Source organism: Narcine bancroftii, chromosome 9, assembly GCF_036971445.1.
Source record: "Narcine bancroftii isolate sNarBan1 chromosome 9, sNarBan1.hap1, whole genome shotgun sequence".
In the NCBI taxonomy this organism is placed as follows: Eukaryota; Metazoa; Chordata; class Chondrichthyes; order Torpediniformes; family Narcinidae; genus Narcine; species Narcine bancroftii.
The window spans coordinates 106,912,620-106,927,075 of record NC_091477.1 but is presented as its reverse complement, the minus strand read 5'-3'; the positions used below and the strand labels follow the sequence as shown (position 1 = coordinate 106,927,075).

At 42.0% G+C, this 14,456-nt stretch overlaps 1 protein-coding gene across 8 annotated transcripts in view; it reads left to right on the top strand.

Moving 5' to 3' along the window:
• tnk2b (tyrosine kinase, non-receptor, 2b) overlaps window positions 1-14,456 on the top strand; it is a 192,678-nt gene that overhangs the window by 60,336 nt on the left and 117,886 nt on the right. For 2 of the 8 annotated variants that reach the window (XM_069897199.1, XM_069897193.1), the window contains exon 1: window positions 13,951-14,283. The exons of 3 other annotated variants lie outside the window; for them this stretch is intronic. In XM_069897199.1, the coding sequence (XP_069753300.1) occupies window positions 14,221-14,283 (63 nt within the window). In that variant the 5' untranslated portion in view covers window positions 13,951-14,220. Of the gene's footprint in view, window positions 1-13,947; window positions 14,284-14,456 lie in introns of those variants that run through there. 3 more of the 8 variants (XM_069897200.1, XM_069897198.1, XM_069897194.1) reach the window with 3 other exon arrangements.

The window sequence follows — 14,456 nt, the reverse complement described above, 5'->3', positions numbered from 1 at the left end:
TGGAGTTCAGGAAAAACACTGCGCAGTGGAAACAATGAATGAGAGCTCTGCAATGATTTTATTTTGTACAAACATTCTTTTACTTCCTTAAAATCGCTGGTCTATTCTATATTGCTTGGATGTTTTGATCAGTTTCTCAACAGCCAATGAACATGTACAATTAAAAATTTATTAACTCCATTTGGTATTCTGAAAAGCACTTTGCCTTAGAACATAGAACACTACAGCCATGTACAGGCTTTTTGGCCCTTGATGTTGTGCCAACTCATATATTCCTTAAAAAAAAACTGAACCCTCCTTACCCCATAGCCCTCTATCTTTCTTCTATCCATGTGCTTGTCTAGGAGTCCCTTAAATGCCCCTAATGTTTTAGCCCCAACAACCATCCCTGGCAAGGCATTCCAGGCACTCACCTCTGCATTAAAAAAAAGTACCCCTGATATCTCCCTTAAACTTCCCTCCCTTCACTTTGTACTCATGTCCTCTGGTGTTTGCTATTCCTGCCCTGGAAAACAGGCACTGACTATTTACCCTATCTATGCTTCTCATAATCTTGTAGACCTCTATTAATCTTCTCATCCTCTATGCTCCAAAGAAAAAAGCCTCAGCTCTGCTAACCTTGCCTCATAAGACATTTTCCAGTCCAGACGTCATTCTGGTAAATCTCTGCATCCTCTCCATAGCTTCCACATCTTCCTGTAATGAGTTGACCAGAACTGAACACAGTATAAAGGTTTATATAGGTCAGCACAATAGGAGCTGAAGGGCTCATGCTGTGCTGTACATAAAGCTTTCTTCTTTCATTTGGCTTGGCTTCGCGGACGAAGATTTATGGAGGGAGTAAATGTCCACGTCAGCTGCAGGCTCATTTGTGGCTTACAAGTCCGATGCGGGACAGGCAGACACGGTTGCAGCGGTTGCAGGGGAAAATTGGTTGGTTGGGATTGGGTGTTGGGTTTTTCCTCCTTTGCCTTTTGTCAGTGAGGTGGGCTCTGCGGTCTTCTTCAAAGGAGGTTGCTGCCCGCCAAACTGTGAGGCGCCAAGATGCACGGTTTGAGGCGATATCAGCCCACTGGCGGTGGTCAATGTGGCAGGCACCAAGAGATTTCTTTAGGCAGTCCTTGTACCTTTTCTCCATAAAGCTTAATTATGTTATAATTAATTTTGTTCAAATACAAGATCAGGATTTAGAAAATTTCACCATCACTCGATGTGTCATGACATCACCAGTAAAAGGTGACCCTAACCCTAATGTGCAGTCCTAACCCTGGGAATGGCTCCTTGCAAGTGTGAGAGCGTTCAGTGTTCCAGTTAGGGATGGTCAAGTGTGTAAAGCCAAACCCCCGTTTCTATCCCAGGACACTGAACAGCCAATTTAGTGGGATGCAAGTGTGAAAGGGGCATTAGTTTCTTTGATTCAAAGTTCCCTGCAACACCTTGAAGTGTTCTGGGAGAGTCGGAATAAACTGTTAACCTGAAATGCTGAGCATTTACAGTTACAGTTACATTATGATGATCTTGGAGCAGTTCTGGCTGCTTGACCTCATCAATATTTCAGCATTTTAGCATTCATGATATTTTAATTTTGCATAATAAAGTTACATTCATTATATTTTGTATGTTTTACTTGCCAGATACTGTTCATTCATATTGGGATAATGTTGCAAAGTAACAGATTAAAAACTGAATTTCCTCCACCTATCTATTTATTATGAGGGACGCTCATTTTGATAGTTTCCACACTTGCTTGATTAAAGAAAGCTTGATTATAGAAGGCTTCAATGGATAGGACAGGAATATTGACTTTATTGTATATACTTTGTATCCTGATAATTTAAGTGAATACTCTGGTTAAAGCTTGTTTCATTATTTTATTTGCATCTTCTGTCCTCACTGTAGTTTTTCCTGATTATTCAAGGAGTGATAGTTTTTTGGCTAATGATCAGGGGATATGATAATGCTACAGAAAGGGGCACTGAAATAAAAGATCATTTATAGTTTTATTAAACGCAAGAGCTAGGAGCCGTAGGTGGTGCCGGTAGAGGACCCATGATTCGGAGCCGAACAGGAGTGTGGGTATGACAACGGCTCTGTATACGCTTATCTTTGTGAGGTTTTTCAGTTGGTTGTTTTTTCAGACTCTTTTGTGTAGTCTTCCAAAGGCACTATTTGCCTTGGCGAGTCTGTTGTCTATCTCATTGTCGATCCTTGCATCTGATGAAATGGTGCAGCCGAGATAGGTAAACTGGTTGACCGTTTTGAGTTTTGTGTGCCCGATGGAGATGTGGGGGGGCTGGTAGTCATGGTGGGGAGCTGGCTGATGGAGGACCTCAGTTTTCTTCAGGCTGACTTCCAGGCCAAACATTTTGGCAGTTTCCGCAAAGCAGGACGTCAAGCGCTGAAGAGCTGGCTCTGAATGGGCAACTAAAGCGGCATCATCTGCAAAGAGTAGTTCACGGACAAGTTTCTCTTGTGTCTTGGTGTGAGCTTGCAGGCGCCTCAGATTGAAGAGACTGCCATCCGTGCGGTACCGGATGTAAACAGCGTCTTCATTGTTGGGGTCTTTCATGGCTTGGTTCAGCATCATGCTGAAGAAGATTGAACAGAGGGCTGGTGCGAGAACATAGCCTTGCTTCACGCCATTGTTAATGGAGAAGGGTTCAGAGAGCTCATTGCTGTATCTGACCCGACCTTGTTGGTTTTCGTGCAGTTGGATAATCATGTTGAGGAACTTTGGGGGACATCCGATGCGCTCTAGTATTTGCCAAAGCCCTTTCCTGCTCACGGTGTCGAAGGCTTTGGTGAGGTCAACAAAGGTGATGTCCTCAACATCCATTGGAGCGCTTACACCCCTAACGTCGAAGCACTCGAGATGGCAGAGGTCGACAGCATCGAGTCCACGCTGCTGAAGATCCAGCTGCGCTGGATGGGTCACGTCTCCAGAATGGAGGACCATCGCCTTCCCAAGATCGTGTTATATGGCGAGCTCTCCACTGGCCACCGTGACAGAGGTGCACCAAAGAAAATGTACAAGGACTGCCTAAAGAAATCTCTTGGTGCCTGGCACATTGACCACCGCCAGTGGGCTGATAACGCCTCAAACCGTGCATCTTGGCGCCTCACAGTTTGGCGGGCAGCAACCTCCTTTGAAGAAGACCGCAGAGCCCACCTCACTGACAAAAGGCAAAGGAGGAAAAACCCAACACCCAACCCCAACCAACCAATTTTCCCTTGCAACCGCTGCAATCGTGTCTGCCTGTCCCACATCGGACTTGTCAGCCACAAACGAGCCTGCAGCTGACGTGGACTTTTTACCCCCTCCATAAATCTTCGTCCGCGAAGCCAAGCCAAAGAAGAAGAAACGCAAGAGCAGCCTACTTCTGCTTTTGACTGTTATGTATTTAAATGTGCAACTTTATAATAAAATACAATTATTCTCAGGAATTATGGAACATTTCTTTATTTCTAGCATCTATGAAATAATTAAAATTGCAATCTTCTCCAAATTCATATTTGTCATTTATTTGTTCCAGATGGGTTTGACCTGTGGAATGGAATATGATTTCTATTTTATGACAATGTTGTTCCCTTTGTGATGTATGCATTTATGCTTTCACTATTAGAACAAATGTCAAGTTTGTCATCTGATTGCACAAGTACAACCCGACAAAGCAGCGCTCTCTGGTCTTCAGTGCAAAGTGTACAACACATAACCAGACATAACACACCTACAGACAAACAATGCGTATTCAGGACAAGTATTCATTTGTTGTTTTCATAAATATGATGGTTAGTGTGAGGAGTTCCTTTGGTTGTTCAGCATTCTCACAGTCCATGGGGGATAAAGCTGTTTCTTAGCTTGGTGATGATGGCTGTGATATGATACTCCTGTATCTCTTTCTTGATGGGAGCAGCTAAAAGATGCTGTTTGCAAGGTGCAGCAACTGTACCACTCTGTGATGCAGCCATCCTCAGTCTTCTCAGGAAGTGCAGTTGCTGTTGCTCTTTCCTGACAAGTGAGGTGATGTGTGTCCAGGATAGGTCACTAGTTAAGGAACTTTGTTTTCTCCACTCCTTCCCCTACAGAGTTATTGATGTATAGCAGAGGATGGTTGTTCCTGGTCCTCCTGAAATCCACGATCATCTCCTTCATCTTGTCCATGTTTAGACTCAGGTTAATGCTCTTGCGCCTTATCACGAGATTTTTCACCTTTGTAGGGCGGTTCATCATTGTTGCCGGCAAGGCCATCTATTCTTGTGTGATCTGCAAATTTGATGACACTGTTGGAGGTGGATCTGGTGATGTAGTCGTAGGTCAGTTGTGTGAACAGGAGCAGGCTGAGCACACAGCTGTGAGGTGCGCCAGTGCTCAGTGTGATGGTGCTTGTCATTCTGCTATCAACCTGGACAGACTGGCCTTTCCGTTAGGAAGTTTAGAATCCAATTGCAGAGAGGGGTGTTGAGTCCCAGCAAGAACTGATTCTTCACCTGTCTCAGGGGAATGATTGTATTAAATGCAGAGGTGAAGTCGATGAACAGCAGCCTGGCGTATGAGCAAATGATTGTGCAAGCTACTTGAAATCCAATACACAGAAGTGCTGGAGACACTCAGCACGTCACTCAGCATTCATAGGATGGAAAAAAAAATAACCTTTTGGGGCCTGAATTATTCAGGCATCTACCGTTTTTTCTTGATACCTGATGAAGGGCTGTCCTATTGGAGTATAGAAGAATGAGAGGGGATCTCATAGAAACATTTTAAATGGTGAAAGGATTGGATAGAGTAGATGTGAATAAGATGTTTCCTTTGGTGGGTGAATCCAGGGCAAGAAGGCACAGTCTTTGAATTAGAAGGTACCCATTTAAAACAGAAATTTCTTTAGCCAGGGGTTCATGAATTTGTGGAATTTGTTGCCGCACACAGCTATGGAGGCCCGATCATTGGGGGAGTTTAAGGAGGAGATTGATAGGTATCTAATTAGACAGGGTATCAAGGAATATGGGGAATAGGTTGAATTTGGAACTAGATGTGAGAACGGTATAGGTTAGTTGCAGAGCAGACTTGATAGGCTGAATGGCCTACTTTTCCTTTAGAGTAGAGACACAGTACTCCTCTGTGAGGTTCTACCGCCCAGTCAAACTATTGATCTCTGTACAAGCTTTAAACGGCCTGTTGAAGGAGCCGATAATGGTTCATTTTAAAATCCTGGGACTGTGGGGTCTTGACCCAGGATGGTGCCGCCTGTGTTTTGGATCATCCTTAAGGGGTTACAGACGCTAGGGCATCAGAAAATGGTAAGACCACTCCCTGTTTGAGAAGGAAAAGCAGGGGCTCTGCGGTTGAAAACACGCAGCTGGCAGCCTGTTGACTCAAGGCAAGAAACCCATGCAGGCTGTGGGCAACTGGCGACTGCAGTCAAAGGACTTGCACCAGTCTGCTGACATGTCTGCTTGATGCAAGACGATGACTTGGGGTAGGTACCAGATATGGGAACTGGGATGCAAGAGGGTCCAGAGGGCACTTAAGACGTCCTTCCTAATCATGTCAGAGGTTTGGATTAGGAGCTCGGGTTGCCAATGGTATGGACCAGAAGCTATGTGGCTGCAGGAGTACTGTAGGTGAATCAATGGACACTCACTCACTCTGGAGGGACTCTCTCTTTCTTCTCTTTGATTGTAAGAGGCGGCGGGCAATTTCTACAGATGGCGAATCTTTGTTTGCCTTGCAGCATACTAAAGGTAAATTTGTGAAATATTACACCTGTTTTATTGTATGACAATAAAAAAATCTTGAGTTCTTACCTGCTGAGATTCATCAGCACTTTTTACGTATCGCACTTAACCCCAACATCTGCAGATTTTCTTGTTTAACTACTATGAATCCACTAGTTTTTAATTTTGCAGTAATTATTGTAGAATACTATATTTGAAATGGAAAGAGGCCATAGGATGTGTGTATGTATGTATATTTTTATTTACACACACACACACACACACACACACACGAGAGATGTGTTCATGTCCCTCCTGACATTTCATCAATGCTCATTAAGCACTGCACAGTGTTTGCAATAAGAGCAAAAAAATGTATCTCTCTCTGCATGTGAAATTAATTTTGTGTCACATGCAAGGTGCTTTTTAAAATCCAATAAGGATGTTTGAGCCTCTTTTCATTTGAGAACTAATCGTGACATCTGAGACCATGTCTGCTTGATGCAAGACGATGACTTGGGGTAGGCCACACAAATAAGGAAATCTTGCAGCAGAAATAAAACCTGTGGCATGCAGGATGCTGGAAATAGTAGTGAAAATGTTGGGGTGGATATTTATGCTGTGCAGATGGGAGAAACATGCCCCAATACAGTTACTGAAAGCCAGGCAGTCCTGACTTCTGCATGTAGCATTCTCAATTTGCAGCTACATTCAATGCATTAATCATTCCTTCTGTGTTCCTGTCCTTGTTGCCTGAGTAGGAAGGCCTTGCTTGTTAAATCCTGCCATCTGCTGGATAACTTTAACATAGGCTGTAGGTTGTGGAATTTGGGTTAAAAAAACGCCCAGCTCAGTCATACAGAGCAATCATCATTATGTCTTCTTATCCCTTCTTCTCAGCTCTTCTCATTACCAGCATGTAGTTAGTCCGTAGCCAGTGACTTATAAAGAGTAAAAAAAAATACAGGATTTCTTCAGTTGTAAGAGGCAAGGAGGATGTTCTTTTATTTACATGATATCTTTAGAACATTTATTTTGTTACTGTTGAATACTTTGAGTGAGAGAATGAATCATTGAATAAATTTCCTGGTTGAAGGCTAAGTCCATGTCTGAAAAGTATTTTGATTCTGATTTCTTCTAGAATTTTGCAACAAAATTCTTCACAGCATGCTCTTTGTATTTTTAATGCACATAATTGGAATGCAAATCGTAAAATAAAAGTTAACAGGAAAGAGTGTGTCTGCTAAATATAAAGCAGGTAGCATTTTAGGTCATTCTGCTAATGTATATTGTAGTTCTGTACAGTGTTTGAAAATTAGTTCCATCATGACTGAGAAATGATCAAGGAATCTGACTGAACATTGCAAACTGCTCTTAGTCAAAAAATGCTGAAAAATACATATTGGATTTTTGGAAATAGTGAGAAAACATCTTGTACTATGCAAACATACAAAATGTACCTCATGCACACATTCATTCACATGCACAAGTATGTGCACCTATACCCATTAGAGAGTACTATTATTTAACATGACTCCATTGAGAGTTTTGGTCAGGCACAAAAGTTGTTTCTGTCCTTGAAAACATTTTCTAGTTCTTTGAGAGGGGCTGCTGGTTGTCCAAGTGCAGGCTTTGGTGAATACCATGCTTTAGTGAGGAAAGCAAACAAAAGTATGGCAGGGTTCTTTTTAACTTTCATAGCTAGTGTAGCTTTTTCCTTAATGATTTTAGACATGGCAGATGAGCTCAAGCCCATGTCCTATGCCTCCTGCACAATGCAGGAACCCAGGGTGGCATGGTTAGCATCGCGGTTAGCGCATGTCCGAAAAGTATTTTGATTCTGATTCCTTCAAGAATTTTGCAACAAAACAGCACCAGCTATTGGGACCAGACTGGGGTTTGAATCCTGCACTATCTTTAAGGAGTTTGTGAGTTCTCCCGTTGCGTGTGGGGATTTCCCCGAGGGCTTCGGTTTCTTCCCGCTGTTCAAAATATACCAGGGGCAAAAGTTAATGGGATATATGTCTAAATTAAGAAAATTTTAAAAATTAAGGAATGCTGCTTGCATTTTCCAATGACAGCATATGCAGGACTTGTGTACAGCTACAGCTCGTGATAGACCACATAATGGATTCAATTGAGAGCATTTCCAGTGCTGAAAATGTTGTAGATAACAAGTTTAGTGAGTGGGTCACCCCGCAGTTTGAGGGCCTAAGGGAAGAAAGAGGTTAGGTAATAAATGGGCAGGCAGCAGCCGGAAGTTGCTTCTGGTCATCGCCCTCCATATACCACTTTGGCTACCGTTGGGGGACATGGCTCATCAAGGAAAAGCATGGTGGGTAGCTCTGCAGCACAAGATGGCAGAAAAAAAAAGTGGCAGAGCTATAGTGGTCGAGGGATTCCATGGTAAGGGGAAATAGCATTAAGTCGTATGACCACCAATGGGGTTCCTGATTGGTGTGTTGCCTCCCAGATGCAAGGGTCAGGGATATCCTGCAGGGCATTTTGAAATTGAAGGATGTTGAGGCGCATGTAGGGGGGGGGACATGTTTAACATGCCAAAGAGATGTCATGGATGCAATGGGAGGTGCGAACCTTGATGCAATTACTAACACTAAAGAGGTAGTGCTGTGCAAACTAGTGGTCCCTGGACCTGATGGAATTCATCCCATGGTAATCTACCAATATTCTCTGGACTTTGGGCAGGACCTGGTGCAGTGGAATATGGCAAATGTTGTCCCATTGTTTCAAAAAGGATGCAAACACAGGGCAGGTAACTATAGCCAGATAGCTTAATGTCAGTGGTTGGCAAAAATGCTTGAGGCTATCTTTATGAAGGAAATAGAATGACATCTGGCTAAAAATTGTTCAATCAGGCAGATGCAGCATAGATTTATGGGATGGTCATGTTTGACAAATTTACTGGATTTTTTTTGACAATATAACAAATGATAGAGTGGAACAGGTGGGTATATGTACTTGCATTTCCAGATTTTTCGAAATGTTCTATTATTATTCATCTTATTAATAGATTTCAACAGTTTCCCAACATGTATATATAGGGTACAGATTGCTGTTTATTGTCACCTTCCTTTCTCAAATAGTGATGTAAAAATACTGCTAGATAAATTTTGTGGATCAGGCATTATCTATGTAGGGTATGGGATGGACGACATTTGGTATTGTAGGTACACTGAATCAGGTCTCAACGTGTGTATTGCGATGTTCAGGGTCCTCACCAGAATTTAGAGAATTTTGGTAGATTACAATCACACATTCATCACCTCTGCAGCCACTTTCTTTTAATGGAGCTGAGGGGATTGGAGGGTTATTGGCAGAGAGCGGGAGGTTTGAGCTAGTGGAGCTGTTCTAGCGAACCGGTGCGGACTCGAAAGGCCAACATGGCCTGTTTCCGCTCCGTAAATGGTTATATGGTTAAGGTTGGGGATGGATGTTGTCAGATTTGGAAGACTTATCAGCCTTTATAAGTTTGTCTATTTTTCTTTTTTGCTAAATGATTTTGTGTAATTTGCAAAAGAATTAAAATTTCTGATGACTTCACAAATCTCCATTATGCAAGAGACATTATGAAGGAATCACATTCCTAGAAAATGGTTCACATCCTCATTTTTCCGTCACAAGTCACCTGTGCATAGATTGATGAGAGTTAAAATAAATACACCGTTGGTTTATTTTTTACATAAATTCTATTAGAGCAAATTTTATTCCATATCTCAATTTTCTAGGTGGTGAATTCTGTAAGGACAAATTTTCATGACTTGAATAATTTAAGCGCTGATGTCACCTGCCTGTTAATCTGTCTCACAGCATTGCTACTGTTAGGCCATGAGAGGGGAGACATTTGAGAGATGTGAGGGGTAAGCTTCTCACATGAACAGTTGTGATTATCTGGAACTTGTTGCCGGAGGCGGGTGGTAGAGGTGATTTCAATATTTAAAGGGCATTCAGATAGATGCGTTGAATGCCATAGACCGATATGCAGGCAAGTGGGGATGCCATGGACAAGCATTATTGTTGGTGTAAACAAGGTGGGCTGAAAAGGTCTGCTTCCTCTCTGTGACTCGTCCACTAAATTGATTTTACACATTGAGTTTGTTACTATTACCATTGTAGCGATCATATAATTTAATAGTAGACCTACCCTATCTCCATTTTTCTCTCTACTCATCCTTCTGAAATATAAAATAATATACAGTTATCAGCCTTCGTCACCTTACAACCACCTATCTATAATTGTGGTTAACCAGGAAGTATACAGATATTGAGGTCCAGTGCAATGGACAAATGTGCTGGAGAAACTTAGGATGTCAGGTATCATCCATAGGCAGTAAAGGATAACCAATGTTTTGGGCTAGGGCCCTTTGTCAAATATATCCAAAATCAGGCAGGTGCTTGAATACAAAAGTAGGGGGAGGAGGAAGGGGAAGAGGAGAGGAGGGAGGGATGAAGGGGCAGGGCGAGGGAGGGAGAGAGGAAGGGGCAGGGATAGGAGATAGAGATGGGAACGAGAAAGACTCAGAGGAGGGGATTAACTGAATTTGGAAAAGTCGGATGTTAATGCTGCCTGTTTGGAGAATGCCAAGACAGAGGTGTTCTTCCAATTATTTAGAAATGTAGTCAGATGATATCCATTTATTTGTACTTATGCTGTTAGTTCAACTGTCTTGTTGCAAGTTCTGTGTGCATTAAGATGGTGCATTTGAGATTGAGAAGAGGTTGTAGGTACATTGGGTATTGATAAAAGCTGAGGTAAGGAAAATAAGTTCCAAAGTGACAAGAGAGAAAAATTGGAGAGGTAAATAGGTGAGAACAGTGAATTGAGATGGAAGGGAGATCTTCAAGGGTTCCTTTTATTATCACCATAATATATTAAAAATGTAATATACAAAGTTCAAAGCTCAGATTTGTTGCTTGAGTACAAACATGACATCACATTGCAACCCTGAGATTCTTTTTTCCTGCAGGCGAGGCAGAATTTTTAATTATCAGTAGAGAAAAAAGAACTGTACTTAAGAAAAATTACAAATTCAAAAGAGAGAAATGTAAACAAACTGTGCAATACAGAAAATATTCTATAATAAATAATGTGCAAAGTAAGAAACATTCATCTCTGATTAAGTTTGTTGTTGGGGAGTCTGATGATGGAGGAGTAGCAACTGTTCTTGAACCCTGGCAGTGCGAGTCTTGTGGAACCTATGCCTCTTTCCTGATTGCAGCAGCGAGAACAGACCATGTCCTGGGTGGCGTGGATCCTTCATGATTGCTGCCGTTGTCAAACAGCAGCATTCCCTGTAGATTTTGTCAATGGTGGGGATTGCAGGGCTATCCAGTCAGAGGAATTGATGCCCCCATACCAGAGCTGATGCAGCCAATCAGCTCACGTTCCAGTACATTTCTGTAGAAATTTGTCAAGGTTTTCAACATTACACAAAACCTTCACAAACTCCTGGGAAAGTAGAGGTGCTGACATGCTTTCTTCACAATGACATTTTTTGGTTGGGTTCAGGGAAAGTCCTCTGAAATAGTGACTTCCAGGAATTTAAATTTGCTAACCCTCTCCACCTCTGATCCTGAGTGATAACTAGATTGTACACTTCTGGTTCTCCCCTCCTGAAGTTCATAAGTAGCTCCTTGATTTTGGTGACATTGAGTGTGAGGTTGTTTTTAGAACCACCATTAAGCCAAGTTTTCATTCTCCCTCCAGTATTCTGACTTCTTGTCCCCTTTTATACAACCCACTACCGTGGTATCATCAACAAATTTGCAGGTGGTGTTGTTGTTGTACTGAGCCACAAAATCATTGGTGTAAATTGAGTAGAGCAGGGGGGCTAAAAATGCTACCCTGTGATGGTTTAGTACTGATGGAGATTGTGGAGGAGGTGTTCTTACCATTCCTCACTGATTGTGGTCTGGAAGTGAGGAAATCCAGGATATTGAGTCCCACGTCTTGGGAGTTTGCTGATCAGTTTTGAGGGGATGATGGTGGTGAATGCCAAACTATAGTTGATAAAGAGCATCCTGATGTATGTGTCTTTCCTGTCCAGATGTCCCAGGGCTTTGTGTTGAGCTAGTGAGATGGCATCTGCCGTAGATTTGTTGCTACAGTAGGCAAATTGGAAGGGATCCATGTCGCTTCTCATTCAAGAGCTGATATGCTTCAACACCAGCCTCTCCAAATACTTCATCATTGTGGATGTGATAGCCACTGGTTGGTAGTCATTTGGGCAGGTTACCACATGATGTGTGGTATATAAATAATATACTTCAAATTTTGTCTGCCATTAGGCAAAGAGTTGCCTTGAACATTGCCAGCCTCCCTATCAGTAGGAGAGTGAGAGAAGCAAAAGAAAGCCTCTTCAGAGATTCAGTGTCTATGAATTCACCTCTGCAGCCACACAGACTCCAGATCAAACCATTGGCAACCTAAGTTCCAGATCCAGATCCTCGATACTATCAGGAAGCTTTCAGCGCCAGAGACCCTTCAGGAGTTCTTCTTTCCCTCAGCATCCACTCGAATCCCAGTTCTGATGCCTAGTTTCCCTCAAGCAAGTCTCCAGCAGCCCATCGCCTGTGTGGGTCCTTTGACTTCAAGCCACCTGCAGCCTGTGTAAATCCTTCAGCCGTTGAGCCCCTCTCTGGACCACTGCCATGGATCCTGTTGTGAATTTATTTTTATTTTGAGTGAAACATGAAAGTCTGCAGATGCTATAATTGTAGTAAAAACAGAAATGCTGGAGGAGCTCAGCAGGTCTCCCAGCATTCACAAGAGGTCAAGATGTATAATCAACTTATTGGGCATGAGCCCTTCTTCAAGCCCTTATTTCCCAAATGTCCACTGCTTTTTGTTTAAAAGCTTTAATGCATTGTCTGATAAATGTTAATTTGTAGTTTTTGCCCCATGATGGATTTGAACTCTTTGTCTTTCTTTATCATGTTCACATTTTGGCTTTGTCAGAAATATGTGGATGCATTATGTGGAATCATTTACCCTCAAAGGAGTCTGAGTTTCTTATTTTATTTTGGAAGTTAATTTATATTGCAATATGTGTATAATAGTGTATTTTTCAGGGATGTAATCCAGACAAGGTATAGTTGTGTTTACTTCAGATATTTCTTTAAATTACCTCCCACCGCCAACCCCCTCCAAAAAAAATTCTTAGCAGTAGTTGTGAGGATTATGTAGTTGGAGAATATGCTAAAAATGTCATCCATTTGTGCAGTGTACCTCTTGTCAAGGATGCTGATGTTCACCCATCTAGTTGAATGCTTTAGATGTCCCCTCTGAATTGTTTTTGTGTTGTATTTTTAAGAAAATGGCTGTAGAATTAGTTTGGGTGTCAAGTTTTTGGGTTATTTTAACTTGTTGTAGAAATTGTGTTTTCTTTGAAACTTGTATACTGTGAATAAGCTGATAATGAAGTCAATTTTTTATGCTTATGGTCCCCTCATTTCCATTTCCACCACTCCTATTCCAATACTGTTCTGGGGGTTTCCTCCTTGAATGTCCACTGGTGGGGTTGGAAAGCAGATCCCTGTTTGAGTGGTGGGTAGGTGGGCAGGCCGACTGCATCAAGTTTTTGACGTCTGCTGTGTTGATCCTGCTTTTTTTCTCTCATGGTGGTGTCTAAAATTGTCGCAGAAAGTCACAAATCATTTTAAGAGCTCTCCCACCTTGTTAAAGTGAGCAAATCTTTGTTTGCATGTACTTGACAATGTATTTTACATTGGGATAACATAATGTGAGCAAGATAACATTTTGATTAAAACTAACAAGTTTGACAGTTAGCCATTTAAAGAGTGATGAGCAGTTATTGTCTTTTAAAATGCCCTTTTCAAATTAAATGGGCACCAGATGTTTCTCAGCAGAAGGCTTTTCCATTTTGGTGATTTCAGTTGACTATTGGGCAAAAACACAGGTTAACCCTCTCCAGCTTTAAATGCAGATCTGGAATACAGCACTGCTTTATCTCGTGAGCTCCTGCTGGTTGGAAAGTGATGGGGTGGGGGGGGGGTGGTTTGGTTGGCGGTATGTGAGGAGGCGTGGAGAATTGCCTTGTTAAACCATCAGCTGAGGGGCCCACAGGAAATGAACTCTCCATCCTCCAGTTAATATTGACCTCTTGGCGTCGGTCCAAATTGTGTTGCAGTTGAATAGCAGAACAGTACAGTTTTACCATTCAGAACTCGGTCAACTCCTATAGCGTATGACAGCTTTGAGACGAATGTTATTGAAGAAAGCTGCTGTTTATTCCATCAGCAAGAAAAGAAATCACTTGAGTCGTGAACTGTGAGCATGCAAGTTCTGCGTTTACATTTTAAAGAAAAGAAAAAATGTTGGGATGTAGAATTGTGTCCCTGAGAAAATGCGGCAGTGTTCCGTGTCATAGGAAGTTGAGGAATTTTTACTCCAGGGAGAGTGGAATGGATAAATTGGAATTCTGGATTTGCTTTAAACTTAACAACTAAGGAAAGCCGCACAGCACAGTCATGAGTCGCTTTGACAAGCTGAAGAGATCCATTCCTTTTCTGGCACGTTTTCATGTTTATAAAGTAAGTTACACGATGGCTTTGATTTTTTTTAAAAAAGCGATTCTTTTTAAAAGAACATTCATGTTGACACATAAAGTGTGCTTCTGTAATAAAGACAACTAACTTTCAAAGAGAATTTACTGGTGTTACACATGCACCTTGCACAAAGGAACGCTAGCATGCACATAGCCTGT